The sequence below is a fragment of the Narcine bancroftii genome, chromosome 1 (assembly GCF_036971445.1).
Source record: "Narcine bancroftii isolate sNarBan1 chromosome 1, sNarBan1.hap1, whole genome shotgun sequence".
Lineage (NCBI taxonomy): Eukaryota > Metazoa > Chordata > Chondrichthyes > Torpediniformes > Narcinidae > Narcine > Narcine bancroftii.
Window position 1 is genome coordinate 108,877,895 of NC_091469.1, and position 16,402 is coordinate 108,894,296.

Sequence of the window (16,402 nt, forward strand, 5' to 3'; positions counted from 1 at the left end):
TGGATGGGGGTGGCATGGTGGGCTATGTACTGGGAGTAGGTCAGTGGGATTAGGCAGAATAATAATTTGGGATAGACTAGAGGGCCGAAGGGCCCGTTTCTGCACTAGAATGTTCTATCATTCTATATATAATCTGATGGTGGCAGAGATGGGCAAGTTTCAAACAGCAAGGAATAGCATTAAAATGCCATTGGCAAAGGCCAAGGTGTCACAACCATTCATGCCAAAGCGGCAGTGGGTGCAGAGATCTGGAGCAACTCAGCAGAGTTCTCTGCCCTCCATGGAGGGCAGAGAACAATGGATGTTTGGCATCTAGACCCTCCAGCAGGACTGAGAGTGGAGAGGGGGAGGGGAGGAGGAGGATGGGAAGGGAGAGGGATGGAAGGGGGAGGATGGAACTGGGAGGGTGGGGAAGGGGTAGGATGGGAGTAGAGGAGGAGGGGAGGGGAGGTGTAGGATGGGAACAGGAGGATGGGAGGGGAGATTGAGGAGAGGGGAGAGGAGGGGGAGGGATGGGTAAAATGGGATCCAGGAGGGGAAGGTTTGATGCAGGTGGGGAGGGGTTGATCCGGATGTGGGAGAGGTGGTTTCAGGTAGGGGTGGGGCAGGTTTGATCCAGGTGGGGCGGGTTGGATTCTAGTGGGAGAGAATGTTTTGCAGCTGAATTCCTGATGTTTACACCAAGCGATAGGCAAGTCTGTGCTGGCTGTTGGTGGTATGTTGGTTTTACAGAAGGAGGAATGGATCAAGGAAACATAGGATCAAAATCAGAATCAGGTTTATTGCCATGAAAATGTGTCACAAAATTTGTCTAGGTGTTGCCAGGCCTTCAGGAGTTGAGTTATAGGGAAAGATTTAATAGGTTAGGACTTTATTCCTTGGAGCGAAGAAGAATAGAGGGTTACAAAATTATGAGGGGTATAGACAGAGTAAATGTGTGTAGGGTCTTTCCCTTAGATTAAGAAAGATAAATATGAGAGAACATGGCTTTAGGGTGAAAGAGGAAAGGTTTAAGGGGATCGTTAGGGCGAACTTCTTCACTCAGAGACTGGTGAGACTGTGGAACGAGCTGCTATCTGACATAGTAAATGCAGGCTCACGCTTAAATTTTAAGATTAGATAGATACATGGATGGGAGAGGATTGGAAGGTTATGGACTGGGTGCAGGTCAGTGCGACTAGCAGAGTAATGTTTTGGCATAGACTAGAAGGGCGAAATGGCCTGTTTTCTGTGCTATAGTGTTCTATGGTTTTTGGTGCAAAATTGCTATAAATTATATTTCCATCAACATACTATTAAAAAATAAATAATTATTGTGAAAATTTTTTTAAAAGTGAGGCAGTGTCAATAGGTTCATTGTCCATTCATAAATCTGATGGGAGAGGGGAGAGTGGTTAGGTGTCCTTACCCACCTTCCCTCTGTAATCCCTCCTTCACAACTTCGCCATTAGTCAGAATCAGAATTTTATTGTCAGGAACATCTCACAAAATTAATCGTTTCATTGTTTTTTTGGCAGCATTAAAGGTTCATTGCCCATTCAGAAATCTGATGGCAGAGGGAAATGCGCTGAACCTTGTGTCACTGGGTGTTTGACTTCAGGCTTCTGTATCTTTTTCCTGATATTTATCCCAATGGCTGGGAATTCTGAGTTTTCAGATCAAACTGGTGGTAGGTCAGGCAGCTCAAGTGAACTGAGATGTGTAAGAGGCCATATTCAGAGGAAGGTGCTGTTTTTAGGTTACTCAGGGTAAAAATGAAGGGGAGCACTTTCAAACTCAACATTGATCAAGAAGGAGTGGATATTGGTGAAGAGGGGGATGATGCAATCGGCTTCAATCAAACCCCCAATGAAAAGTTTGAACTTACATCCATTGATTGAAGTCTGGTCTCCCATTTCTGGAAATTCGACATTCTCCTGAGGTGAATGAGCTGTAAGATAAAGATATTTTATTGCATCAACTGGATTGGATGGGCAAAGAATCTGACCATACATGTTATTGCAAGTTCACAGGAAGCACAAGTGTCCTTGGTGACTGAAGGGGAGATCTGACGATTATATTTGCATAATGATACTGCAATTATCTCCAGGGGAGAGAGTGGATTGTAGCAAGAAACAATCTGCTAGAGGAGACCAGCAGGTGAAGCAGATTCTGTGGGCTGGAGTGGTGATGGGATTGGCTACATTTGGGACCGAGATCCTGTTATTTGAGCCACTCCAAACATGTCCCATTTGCTTCAATGAAAATTTAGAGCATGTATATTAGGATGAAAGAGAAAAACTAGTTTATTTTATTGTCATAACCATTTCTTTATGTTTTAATGGTTTCAGATGATTAAAAAAATATTATTTTACATTTTCACCCATTTTACTTTTAATTCAAGAAGATTTGCCTGAATTTTAAATGCCTCAGGTATAAATTGGACTCAAGGTTACAGGGTTTGCCATTGTCATTGACCCATGAGGATGATTTGAGAATGGGCCTTGACATTGGTGTGTGCGTAGGTCAAAGGTCATCATATCCTACCCAGTTTTTTGGGGATGGCTGGGTGTGGAGAATAGTGAATCCCAGCAGAAGACCATGCCCACCATGACTTGGTCCATTTTCAATGATTACAAACGTCATAGATTTTGCTGTCACTTCACCCAGCCATCCTGAAAAGGATCCATTCCTTCTTGCTGCCTTTAGACCTTTGATCAAACCACTGACCTCAGCATTTCTACTGATCACTGATGCTTTAGTATCTCCACATGAACAAAGTTCCATATTGCAATAGATCACCTCAGCAAGGTTCATGAGAGAATTTCTCCCATTAAACTTTTGTTTTTAATTGAAAAATACAGGACTTCTGTCCTATGAGCCCATGCTGTCCAAATACACCCATGTGATCTGATGGAGGTATGCAAAATAATGAAGGGCATGGATAAGTTTTCCCTCCAAGGTAGATGGTTCAAAAACTCGAGGGCATAGGCTTAAGGTGAGAGGAGAGAGATCTAAGGTGCAATATTTTCACCAGAAGGTGGTCTGGGTCCAGAATGAGCTGCTAGAGGAAACTGCAGATTAAGTCAGGATTAAGGAAGGCAAATGAAATGCTAACATTAATTTCAAGAGGGCTAGAATATAAAGGTAAAGACTTAATGCTGAGGCTAGACCACAGACCGTGGTAAAAAGACAGAAATGTTGGAGGAACTAAGCTGGTCACACAGCATCCATTGGAAATAAAGATATATTATCGATGTTCCAGGACTGAGGCCTTCCTCAAGGTGTGAGCAAAAAGTAGACAAGCATCTGAATTGAAAGGCAGGAGGAGGAAAGGTTGGGAGTGGGAGGGAGAGGAACATAAACCAATAGACAAAAGGCGATAATTAGATATGGATAGGACAGGAGAGGAAAGATGAGAATTGATCAGAGCAGGGGGTAGCTCTGTGAATGCAGAGATGGAGAAAAGGAACCAGGGAAAGGGGGTTGGGGGAGAGAGAGAGAGAGAGAGAGAGAGAGGGGGGGGGGAGGTGAGGAAGGAGACATAGGGAAAGATGGGGTAGGGGTGGATAATGGAAACCAGAGAAGTCGATGTTAACAACATCCAGTTGGAAGGCGTCCAGACGGAAGACAAGGTGTTAATCCTCCAATCTGTGGGTGGTTTTAGTCTGGCAGTGCTTGAGACCATGGACAAAAATGTCAGCAAGGAAATAAGGCAGGGAATTGAAATGGGTGGCCACTGGGAGATTCACGCTATTGACAGATTTGAGGTGCTCAATGAAGCAATCTCCCAATCTGCGCCCATTTTCTCTGATGTAGAGGAGACCACAACGGGAGCACAGGATGCAGTAGATTACCCCCGCAGTTTCACATAGGAAGTGTCCTTTCACTTGGAAGGACTGTTTGGACCCCTGAATGGTGGTGATGGAAGAGGTGTGGTTGCAAGAAGAGCATCTCCTGTAGTCACAGGGGTAGGTGCCAAGGGGACAATGGGTGGGAAGGGAAGAATGGACAGGGGGTCATGGAGGAAGTGGTCCCTACAGAAAGTGGAAAAGGGAAGATGCGTCTGGTGGTGGGATCTCATAGTAGCTGACTGAAATGGCAGAGGATGATTTGTTTTGTTTATTATGAGCAGTTGTGGCACATAGAACATCAAACAATCCATCACACTCAAATGAACTGAGGTTGTGCTGATACATGTGAAGCTATGCCACAACAATCTAAACCTTTCCTCCCTCACACCCATGACTTTTCTCTATTTTACTTGCATCCATGTGTCCATCTAAAAATCTTTTGAATGTACCAGTTGTACAGCCTCTACCACCACCTCTGGCAATACATCCCAGGCACCCACCTCTTCTTGTGTAAAAAATATAGCCCTGATGTTTTCCCTAAACTTTCCACCCCTCAATGTATACAGGTGCCCCTGGTGTTTGCTACTCTTGTCCTGAGAAAAAAAAAGGTGCTGGCTGTCTAACTTTTCTAATGCCTCTCATAATCTTGTAAACCTGTATTAAGTCACCTCTCATCCTTCTTCACTCCAAAGAGATAAGCCCTAGCTCTGTTAGTTTTGCCTCATAAGACATGTTCTCCAATCCAAGCAACATCCTGGTAAATTTCCTCTGCACCCTCTCTAATGCTTCCACATCATTCCTGAGATGAGGAGACCACAACCAAACACAATATTCTAAATGTGGTCTAACCAGAGTTTTATACCTCATGGCTCTTGAACTCAATTCCCTACCTATGAAGGCCAGCACACCATAAACCTTCTTAACACTCTCTCAATTTGCATGGTAACCTAGAGGGATCTATGGATCTGGACCCCAAGGCCTCTCTGTTCCTCCACACTGTTAAGAATCCTGCTATTAACCACATAGTCCACCTTCAACTTCACATGTATCTGGTATAAATCTCATCTGCCACTTTACCAACCAACTGTACACAGCAGAGTACATCACAGGTAAAACCATCCCTACTAATGAGAACATCTACATAGAATGCTGCCATCAGAGAGTAGCAGCAAATCATCAAGGAGCCATACCAGCCAGGACATGCTCTGTTGTCGCTGCTGCCATCTGGAAAGATGTATAGATGCCGCAGGACTCATACCACCAGGTTCAGGAACAGGTGCTCCCCCTCCACCATCAGACTCCTCAACAACAGACTCAATCAGCACCCCATTTAAGGACTTTTATTGCTGAATATTTATTTTTCCGCATTGCACAGTCAATTTGATTATATTTCTTGTTTGCTTTCATTCTATCTTTTGTATACACATCTTTTTGTTGAGCACAGTTTATTCTACCGATAAGTAGAAATTATGCCTGATCCACAGTAAAAAGAATCTCAGGGTTATATGTGATGTCATTCATTTATGTACTCTGACAAAAAAAATGAATTTTGAACAACTCTGCACTCTATCCATTTGCTGTTATAACCTACACTACCCACAACACCTCCAATCTTTGTGACATCTGAAAATTACTGATCCATCCTTCCACTTCTTCATCCAAGTCATTTGTACACATTGCAAAGAGCAAGGATCCCACAACAGATCCCTGCAGAGCTCCTCTAGACATTGAACTCCAGGCAGAATATGTTCCATCAACTACTCCCCTCTGCTTTCTGCAGGCAAGCTAATCCTGAATCCAAGTAGCCAAGGTTTCATAGATCTCATGTCTCATGATTTTATGAATAAGTCTACCAAGGAGACCTTGCCAAATGCCTTATTAAAATCTATAAACATCACATCTACTGTCTTATTTCATCAATTCTATTGCCAGCTCAGAAAACTCAATTAGGCTCATGACGCATGACCTGACCCTCACAAAGCTAAGCTGACTATCTTTACATGAGAAGTCCATGTTTCTCAAAATGCTTTTAAATCTTGTCACTAAGAATAATCTCCAATAGTTAGCTGTCTACTGATGTAAGATTCACTGGTCTACAATTCCCAGGATTCTCCCTCTTACCTTGGTGAACAATGGAACCACATTTACCATCCTCCAATTGTCTGGTACCTCACCTGTGACCAGGAGGATGCAAAGATCATTGCCATTGCCCCTGTCATCTCTTCCCTTCCTTCCTGTCATATCATTGGTCCTGGGGACATATCTATCTGAATGTTTTTTCAGAAGATCCAGCAGATGTGCTCTTCACTCTGCTACCATTGGGAAAAAAGGTACAGGAGCCTAAAGACGAGCACTCAACAGCACAAAGACAGCTTCTTCCCTGCTGCCATCAGATTCCTGAATAATCAATGAACCAAAGATACTACATTACTTTTCGTGCATGAATTTTTTTTATCGTTGCAAAAGTTGTTTATATGAATCTTTCCACTCTGTCGCTGCTGCAAAATACCGAATTACGTGACTTGTTCATGACAATAAATTCTGATTCTGATTCACTTACTCTTTCTAAACCTTGACATGCTCCACTGTTCTACACTGACCTCACATTGACTAACATCCTTCTCTCTGGTGAACACTGAAGCAAAGAATTCATTTGGAACCTCCCTGACCTCCATTGACTTGAGGCACATATTTCCCCTTTTATCCCCCAGGGCTAATGAACGATGTGCTCGTGTTGCAAATGATCCACAGGAGGTTTAGAAAAATGATCCTGGGGATGAGAGAGTTAATGTATGAGGAGTATTTGATGATTTTTGGCCTGTAAACACTGGAGTTTAAAAGGAAGAATGTGGTGGTGGGGGAGGAATCTCATTGAAACCTTCCGAATATTGCAAGGGCTAGATAGAATGGATGTGGAGAAGATGTTTCCACTAGTGGGAGAATCTGGGGCAAGAAGGCACTCTCTCAGAATAGAATAGACATTCCTTTAGAACAGAGATGTGGAGGAATTTGTTCAGTTGGAAGGTAGTGAGTGTGGAATTCGTTACCACAGGTGGTTGCGGAGGCCAAGCCATTGACCAAGTCATTAAAGCGGAAGTTGGTAGGTTCTTGATGTGAGGATGTCAAAGGTTTTGGGGAAGAAGGTATGAAAGATGGGGTTGAGAGGAAACCTTGAATCGAATGATGGAGCAAACTTGATGGATTGAATTGCTGAATTCTGTTCTGACATCTCCTGGTCTTACAGGTGTCCCAATGCAAGTTTTTGTCTGAAATTCATGCGGAATCTTGGCTAAAAGTACAATATGAATGGAAGTTGTTGTTGAATCTAAATGCATATTGCCACATGAGCCATTTCAAACCTCTTGAGACTCACATACATGCTCTGAAAGACTTTCTCACCTTTTCTGAAACATTCCGTGAGAATTATTCCTGCCACAGATGCTACAAGTAGAACAAGAGCAAAGGATCCAACTGCCCACAGGATATCTTTCAAATGTTTCATTTTCTGCAGTGAATATTAAGTATTTCTGTGAATTAAAAATTAGAAATCAGTTTCTTTGCCTTTGAGTTGTACAAAACATGGTAACCTTGACAACAATGTATGATTTCTGTACTTGACCACATTCACTTTTATTTTTTGTGTTGAACTTTATATTGAGCACAGACCAGGTCAGTTCAGGAACAGCCCTTTTGTTTTATGTATTCGGGCTGAACATGATGCCCAAATTAAACTGAAACTCTGCCAAATGCACCTGGTCCATATCCTTCCATCCCCTTCAATTCATGTGTCTATCAAGGAGCATCTTAAGCACCATTATTGTATCTCATTCCACCACTACCCCTGGCAGGCCTTTCCAGGCCCCCTCCACTCTCTGTGTAAAATATCTGCTTTGAAAATTCAAGATTCTTTTATTGTCAGGCATTTAAACAGTTGTAATATTACGCAAAATTCAATTTAGTCACCTGTAAGGCAGACAAAGATTCGCCATTAGCTTTGCCCGGTGTCTCAGTCAGAAAAAGAGAAGCAAAAGAGAGTCCCTTCAGAGCCACTGAGTGCCTGTGGATGTAATTCTAGCATTCCCGCAGCCACCTCAGGCTTCAGTCTAAACCATCAGAAATCCGAGCTCCAGATCCAAACCTCTGACACGATCAGGAAGTTTTCAGGATCCTTGGCCCATTCTTGCATCCTGGTCTGACACTTGGTACCCTTTCAGACAGTCTCCAGCCAGTCCCTAGCAGCTTGCAGCGTGGTATGAGCCCCTTGACCGTAGTCACCAGCAGCCCGCAGATGCATGGGTTCCTTGCCTCAACTCTTTTAGTGTGAATAAAAGCTCTCATGATTGGAGGGAGGACAAGTGGTTTTATAAGCTTATAGCTAAGGGTAACGACTCTCAGTAGTCTTCAGAGGGTTCTAGGTTTAGGTGGGAAACCAGGTTTGTAAGTGAGCAGATGGGCCCGGAGCCAGGAGGTGGAGCCAGCCATCAGCACAACACACTACCAGTGAATCCCAGTTCACTGGATTCACCCCTTCCTGTAGAACTTAGGGTCTGTGAATGAAGACAGACAAAAAATTGTTGAAAAATATACAGTTATTTACAAATTTACAGATTTAAGTGGTCCAGGGGTCCAGAGATCCTGGTGGAGCGCCTTAGCACCAGGGGGCCTTGGACTCCTCGAGTCTCCTGGTCCCCTTGTGGGAGAGGAGTGGCGGGCGGGGTTTCCGGCTCAAAGGTGGAGGGAAATACACTTTCCTCCTGAACCGGATTCCCTGAGGCCCTGACTGGGGTTGGTGGGAATGAGCTCCGTGGCTCACTGGGCATTTGTGGCAACACACCCTCTGTTCCAGCAGGTGCCAGGTCCCTGATGGAGACAGTGTTCTTCCTGCCATCTGGCTACTCCACACAGATGTACATGGAATTGGCATGGAGCAGTTTCACCCTTTCCACCGGGGGTCAGTCTTACTTCTCTTCATGTGCTTCCTGAGAAGGACTGGATCAGGAGTGGGGAGCCATTTTGGGAGTGTAGTTCCTGATGCTAACCTCCTCTTATGACTTCCCAGTTCTTTCCTCTTCTGCCCTCCCACCCACATGCATTGATGACCTTGTGTCTCTGGCCCTGTGCTCCTTCCCCTGTCCCTTCCCACACCATTTTAATCAGACACTTGCCTGATTTTTGCTCATACCTTAATGAAGAAGCTCAGGCCCAAGATGTTGTTTATATATTTTTGTCTTTGCTACATCACGAATGCTATGTGACTGCATGAGTTTCTCTAGCATTTTTTGTGTTAATTACCTATGTCTTTGTCTTGATTTTTCTCTCTGGAACAAAAGAGGTGAGGGGAGACCTTATGGAGGATTATAAAATCTCAAGGGACATGGATAAAATCACAGAATTTTTCCCAGAGAAAGGGTCAAAAACTATAGGGCACAGGAGAGAGGCAATCAGGAAAATGTTTGTTCAGGCAGAGGTTGGGAGATCTGGAGTTTATATGTGGATCATGATTGGCACCGACAGTGGACCACAGGGCCTGTTCCCAAGCTGCACTGGTCCATCTCCTTGTCACCCCTTCAAAAATCTCATTAAAATTTGTGAGAAAGTAAACACAACAGTGGGCATTGTTTATATTAATAGTTTTGAGAATGATTATGTTCATTCAATAAGTATCTTGCAGACTATATATTTGATAAATTCCCAAGAAATGGCACAACAGCAAAGAGGTTCCGAGGAACTCCAGAAATGAACACACCATTCCACATGTGGTCTCATTCATGTCTTATGCAGCTGAGACATGACCACTCAAGTCCTGTCTGATGAAGACAAGTCTGCAAAGCACCCTCCTCAGGACTTTGTCTCACTACGTTTCAGGGAATGGTGGACTTGATCCGTTGTACCTTCATATTTCCCTTCTGCATAACACTGCTCAGAAACCTTTAAAGTCAGAATTCTGATGCATCTGTACTTATTTATGTAATAACAATGAACTCTCATGTCATTTCATTGAGATTCATTAATATATCTCAATTGAGAATTGATAGGAACATCTCCTCCACAGTTTCCATCAGTATTGGAGCACCACAGGGCTGTGTTCTTAGCCTCCTGTTCTACTTGCTATTCACATATGACTGTGTGGCTCGGTGTGACAATATCACCATCTACAAATTTACTGATGATACCACGGTAGTGGGCTGTATAAAAAGGGGCGATGAAACAATGTCACCAAAATGAAGGAGCTGATTGTTGACTTCAAGGAGGGAAAACTAAAGAGGTGTGTGTTTCATCTTGTTTTTGCATGTGTGAGTTCTTAGACAACACACGTTTGAAGGAAAAGGTTCTTTACTTGAAAGTTGATTTAAACAGCACCGTGAGGCAGGCCATGAGGCTGCAAGTCTCCATTACAGATCTGCATACTGCAGTGCCCTGCTCTGTGTCAGCCCCTGGTGGCAGCCAAGTATAATCAAATGGTAAGGCATTGCTAGTTGCCTTGCAACCATGATAACTATCATTACAGTATGATCCTGTGATCATTGTAGGATCAGAGGTGGAGAGGATGAGCAAGTTTAAGTCCTCGAAAATCACTGTTTCGGAAGATCCTTCAAGCACACTAATAGCATCATGAAAAAAGAACATCGGTGTGTCTACTTCCTTACGAGTCTGCATAGGTTTACTATGACGACGAAAACCCTGGCAAATTTCTACAGATGTGTGGTGGAAAATATGCTGATTGGCTGCATCACAGTCTAGTATGGGGACACTAATACCCTGATTGTAAAGCCCTCCAAAAGATAATGGATACAGCCCAGGATATCACAGGCAAAACCCTCCCGACCATTACGAACATCTGCAGGGAGTGCTGCCATCGGAGAGCAGCAGCAATAATCGAGGGTTCACATCACCCAGCACATGCTCTGTTCTTGCTGCTGCCATCAATCAGGGACTCATTTAAGAACTCACTCTTACTTTTGCACTTATTGATTTTTTTAAAACTTTCTGTATTGCACAGTCAGTTTGTTTATATTTCTTTATTTGTTTACATGTGTACATTGTGTACAGTTTGTTTTTGCACTGCCAGTAAGCAGTAATTCTGCCTTGCCTGCAGGAAAGAGAATCTCAAGGTTGCATGTGATGACATGTATTTACTCTGATAATAAAACTGAAATCTGACTTCTTATTATGGTTCTGTCACACAAAATAATTAATTAATAATGGGATGTTCCATTCACATTAACATCAATAGAGTGGCGCGATTAGTGTAGCGGTTAGCGTGATGCTATCACAGCACCAGTGACCCAGGTTTGAATTTGACACTATCTGTCAGGTGTCTGAACGTTCTCCCCATGTCTGCATAAGTTTCTTCTGGGTGTTCCAGTTTCCTCCCATACTCCAAAAGCATAAGGGGTTTGTATGTTGGTGCATTTGGACAGCATTGGTTCGTGGGCCAGAAGGGCCTGTTAGCGTGCTGTAAATCAAACTTTTTTATGTGCTGCCAACTGTGTCTTGTCTAAATAAATAATCACTAAAAACAAAATAAGAATAACACAAGACCCCTGTGTGTCAAGAAAGAGACTCAATTTTAAAATATGATAAAGAAAACTGCTTAAAATTGACAAGAGAATAAATTCATCTGTATGTCATATCTTGGAATGTGGCATTGGCAGAGCGGCACTTATAACCGGTGAGCTTAACATCAGTCGTGGGCAAGTCACTGAAAGAGATACTGAGGGACAGGATTTCTTTGTAATTGGAAAGGAAAGGACTGATTCGAGATAGTCAGCAGAATGTATCGACACTTGAGATTTTTGTGAAGGTGACCAGGAGACCAGGGCAGGACCAGGGCAGGACATATTCATCATCTCAATGTGATGAGAGCTAGTTCTTATTTCATAAGTACAATGTACAGATGCAACAAAATTCTTACTTGAAAGGCTCTTGGGTGGTGTTGTGCAACAAGGCGATATGGAGATACAAGTCCACTATTCCCTGAAACAAGAGCATAGTGAGACAAGGTCATAAGGAGGGTACATCATAAATTTGCCTTAATCAGACAGGACTTTGAGATGAATTGAGCCAGGAGGAGATTTACATGGTAAACATGAAGTAATCGAGTTCAGGGAGCTGGAAGTTGTTGAAGCAATGGAGGGAGAAGTGCCCTGGATGTAGGTCGGGAGAGGCTGGATCAGGGGAACAAAATAGAGTTGAGATAAGCGGAGACCAATTTGGTGGGGCAGGGGCACATGGACGCAGTGAGTCTGCTGGGACAATTGAGTTTGTGGATCTTGGGTAGGAGGTGGAAATGGGACACAATAAAGTTGGAGGCCATGCCAGGGAGGTAATCAGAAGTGACCAGTTCAGAGATGATGCATGATACAGTGCCTTGATGAGTTTTGGTGGGGTCTTGTTGGAGGGGTAAATAAGAGAAGGAGGCTGAGTGCTTTTGTCTGGCTTCGGCCATATAGGAGTCAGTGCGACAGACCACAACAGTGCCACGCTTGTGTGCAGGTTTGATGGTTTGATGGTGAAGTTCGGATAGGTGCGGAGAGAATGAAGCGCCAGGCATTCTGAGGGGGTGAGATTGGAATGAGTGAGGGGAGTAGTAAAGCCCCAACTGCTGCCGTGACATCAACTATATTGATTTCAATACTTCAGGACGTATTGGTTTACAAATTTCTCCTTCCCACAGCCCCACAGGTTTACGAATGTCCCTCTCCCTCAGCCCCATGGGTTTACGAATGTCCATCGCCCTTACCACCGTTCAGTTTTATGAATGACCCTCTCCCTCAGCCCCACAGGCTTACAAATGTCTCCCTTCCTCACCCCCATAGGTTTACGAATGTCCCTCTCTCTCAGCCCCACAGATTTACGAATGTCCCGCTCCCTCAGCCCAACAGGTTTACGAATGTCCGCCTCAACCCCACAGGTTTACGAATGTCCCTCGCCCTCAGCCCCATGGGTTTACAAATGTCCCTCGCCCTCAGCCCCATGGGTTTACAAATGTCTATTGCCCTTAGCACCGTTCAGTTTTACGAATACCCTCTCCCTCAGCCCCACAGGCTTACGAATGTCTCCCTTCCTCAGCCCCACAGGTTTACGAATGTCCCTCTCCCGCAGCACCGTTCAGAATTAGCAGCCTGAGTCTGATGCTTGATTTTGTAGATTTCGACTGGCGATCTGGAAATGAAACTCTTGTGGCCTGACACCACCATGTAACAGTTAGCAACAGGGTTATGGGACTGAATGCAAAAGATGAAGTCTTTGTCACAAGTCAATGATAGAATGAGGTCACGTTTTCCCATTCATGACATCATGACTGTCTTGGAACTGTAGCCTTGATAAACTGTTAGTGAGAATATAAATCATTCATTATTCTTGTAACATGATTCAAGTCATCATGATTTCAATTGCCACCTGTTGATTCCCTCTTATCTTTTTGTTGATATATTCAGTAGCTGGTTCTGTCCAGTGGATTTTCTTCATCCATTTTGGTTTATTCCACTGCGCTCTTCTGTTTAATCTAACTTTTCTTTGACTGATTCACCATGAAGGCTCTGCAGAAAGGAAGGAAAGTTCCTCGATCTCTTCGAGCTTTCACATCTGGAGCATCGACACAGGGGAATGGAGAGGAATCCAGCTTCCAATGTCCTGCCTCCCATGGCAGGCACCCATATTCTCGACTCCCTGAACAAGCTCACCTTAGCGCATTGCTGTGCGAGCCCAAGAACTGGTCTGCTGCCAAGCTGAAGGCAGAATTGACTGCTCTAGGAGTTCCAGTACCTCAGAATTACAAGAAAGAGCAGCTCTACACCCTCTTCATGAACTCAAGAAGTGCTTCAGGAGCTTTTGTACATGATACCACTTTCATTGCAAATCAAATTCATTCTCTTGATGCCATTGCTTCCATGGTAACCATGGCAGGTTCTGCCGACAGCAACGCAGACTCAGTGAACAATCGTGGTCCAAATCTTGCTCCAGACACATCAACTGAACCCCCTGTAAGTTTACATCTTTTTGAAAGCTCATTTCCACCCATCTTTTGAGCTATCTTATTTATGAGTTACTCTGGAAGCTTTTCCCTTCCACATTTCTCACCTTTTTGTTTGCTTTCTTTCTCATACAACTATTTCCCATTATTATAATTTCGCTCCCTCAGTGATATTGAATATTTTAAATTTTACATTTAATTTTTTTAAATTAAAAATTTTATTAAAAAAAAACACATACATCCAGCACGGTAACTGCCCTGCTGACCCATCTGCCCATGCCACCCAATTAATTAACCTCCATACCACATATGTTTTTGGAGGGTAGGAGGAACCCGGAAAACCCACACAGATGTGGGGAGAATGTATAAAGCCCTCACAGACAGTGCCAGATTCAATCCCAGGCCACTGGCACTGTAATAGCATTGCACTGTGCACTGTGTCAAAGATATTAGATATAGATGATCATACACAAAGCATTTAAAAACCTTCTTGAGTCATGTGACTCAATTGGGTGGTTAATGTTGCAAAATTGCAATAACATGGGGGCTGGATTTCCTTGGGTAACTCCAGTTCATCCTGAATAAATCAACAGCAAGGCAATTGGCAACAATTGACACAAGTGTTCGTTCCCTTGCCCTCTCTCGCTATCTGCTCAGCTCGAGAGCTATGTGTCAGCACTAGATTCCACAAAGGGGGATATCAAAAGAGTGTGTAGCATGACAGAAGCATTTTTTTTTCATTTGGTTTGTTAACTAATTAACTACATCTAAGCTTTAAGATAACCATAAAGAAATTCATGTGGATCGAAGATGTCATCATTTAAATTTGAAGTAAAACATAGAATTATATAGACACCATGGATGTAAAAATACCCAATACTGGAGAAACTCAGCAGGTCAAACAGTGCCTTTATGTAGCAAAGGTAAAGATACATCCCCAATGTTTCAGGCCTGAGCCCTTGACGACACTGGTGCTGTATCTTTACCTTTGCTACACAAAAGCACAGTTTCTCCAGCATTTTTGTGTTTATTTCAGGTCAAACAGTGTCCTCTATGTAGCAAAGGCAGATACATAACGGAAGTTTCAGGCTTGAGTGCTACATGAAAGTATGAGAAAATGCCAGTGAGCATCTGTGAGAGTACAGATTCTATCATCAATATGTATATGTACAGATGGTCGTGTAGGATGACTGTGATTGGCTGGGAGTGTAGCCACACCTACTGGCAGGTCTTAAAGGATTGCTCCTAGCCAGACCAGGTCATTCTGGACTGGTCGACCTACTTGTGATATGCTCCAGTCTTTTAGTTAATAAAAGCCTTGGTTTGGATCAACAAGTCTTTGGTTCTTTCAACGCGCTCTACAATTTTATTAACTGAAAAGTTTTGAAGGGATGGAGCTTATGCTACGGCTGAAATGCCTCGACATCGACCCACAGTCAGCTACAGCCTCGAATGACTTTAAGCACTGGGTAAGATGCTTTGAAACATACTTGCAGCTCTCTGACCCTGCCATGATAGAGGACAACCATTGACTACTAATATTGATGACTATGATGTCCTCGAGAATCTACCAGAGTGTCCAGGACGCGACCACTTACGCCACAGCCATAAAGGTGCTGAAAGGGCTCTACGAGCGACCGGTGAACAAGGTCTAAGCTTGATACAAACTTGCTACAAGGAGGCAACAGCCCAATGAGTCCTGTAGAGCTTATATTCAGGCACTAAGGGCAATACTCGAGATGGCAGAGGTCGACAGCATCGAGTCCACGCTGCTGAAGATCCAGCTGCGCTGGGTGGGTCACGTCTCCAGAATGGAGGACCATCGCCTTCCCAAGATCGTGTTATATGGCGAGCTCTCCACTGGCCACCATGACAGAGGTGCACCAAAGAAAAGGTACAAGGACTGCCTAAAGAAATCTCTTGGTGCCTGCCACATTGACCACCGCCAGTGGGCTGATATCACCTCAAACCGTGCATCTTGGCGCCTCACAGTTTGGCGGGCAGCAACCTCCTTTGAAGAAGACCGCAGAGCCCACCTCACTGACAAAAGGCAAAGGAGGAAAAACCCAACACCCAACCCCAACCAACCAATTTTCCCCTGCAGCCGTTGCAACCGTGTCTGCCTGTCCCGCATCGGACTTGTCAGCCACAAACGAGCCTGCAGCTGACGTGGACTTTTACCCCCTCCATAAATCTTCGTCCGCGAAGCCAAGCCAAAGAAAAAGAAGAAAAGAAGGGCAATGGGCAGGGACTGTGCCTGCACAGACAGAACTGCTGTGGAGACCACATATGATCTCATTCGGGATGCCTGTGTGGCCAGGGTTCGATCGAATGATGTGAGGAAGCATGGGGGAAGAAAACCTAGACGTCGTGATCTGCATCGCATAGAAGATGAAGGCTGCAGTATTAAATATGGACATGTACCCCACACTCTGATGTGAGTAGGATGCCCTCCCTCTACCCTACAATTGCTGCTACGCTGCCCATTGCAACCCCAGAGTGTTATTTCTGCGGGAGGAACAAGCACAGCAGGTCCCAGTGCCCGGCGAGAAAAGCCAGGTGCCAGAAATGCTTTAAAAATGGCCACTTTGGT

The 16,402-nt window shown here is 44.1% G+C and overlaps 1 protein-coding gene across 8 annotated transcripts in view; it reads right to left on the reverse strand.

The window, feature by feature from the left end:
- Positions 1–13,097, reverse strand: part of LOC138762424 (transmembrane protease serine 11C-like) — a 51,769-nt gene extending 38,672 nt beyond the window's left edge. The window contains exons 1-5 of one of the 8 annotated variants that reach the window (XM_069936202.1): positions 12,942–13,097; positions 11,749–11,810; positions 9,126–9,151; positions 7,233–7,360; positions 1,868–1,930 (exon numbers count right to left, since the gene is read on the reverse strand). In XM_069936202.1, coding sequence (XP_069792303.1) covers positions 1,868–1,930; positions 7,233–7,335 — 166 coding nt within the window. In that variant the 5' untranslated portion in view covers positions 7,336–7,360; positions 9,126–9,151; positions 11,749–11,810; positions 12,942–13,097. Of the gene's footprint in view, positions 1–1,867; positions 1,931–7,232; positions 7,361–9,125; positions 9,152–11,748; positions 11,811–12,886 lie in introns of all 8 variants that reach the window. The other 7 variants (XM_069936187.1, XM_069936222.1, XM_069936192.1 and 4 more) reach the window with 7 other exon arrangements.
- Between the last annotated feature and the right edge of the window lie 3,305 nt (positions 13,098–16,402).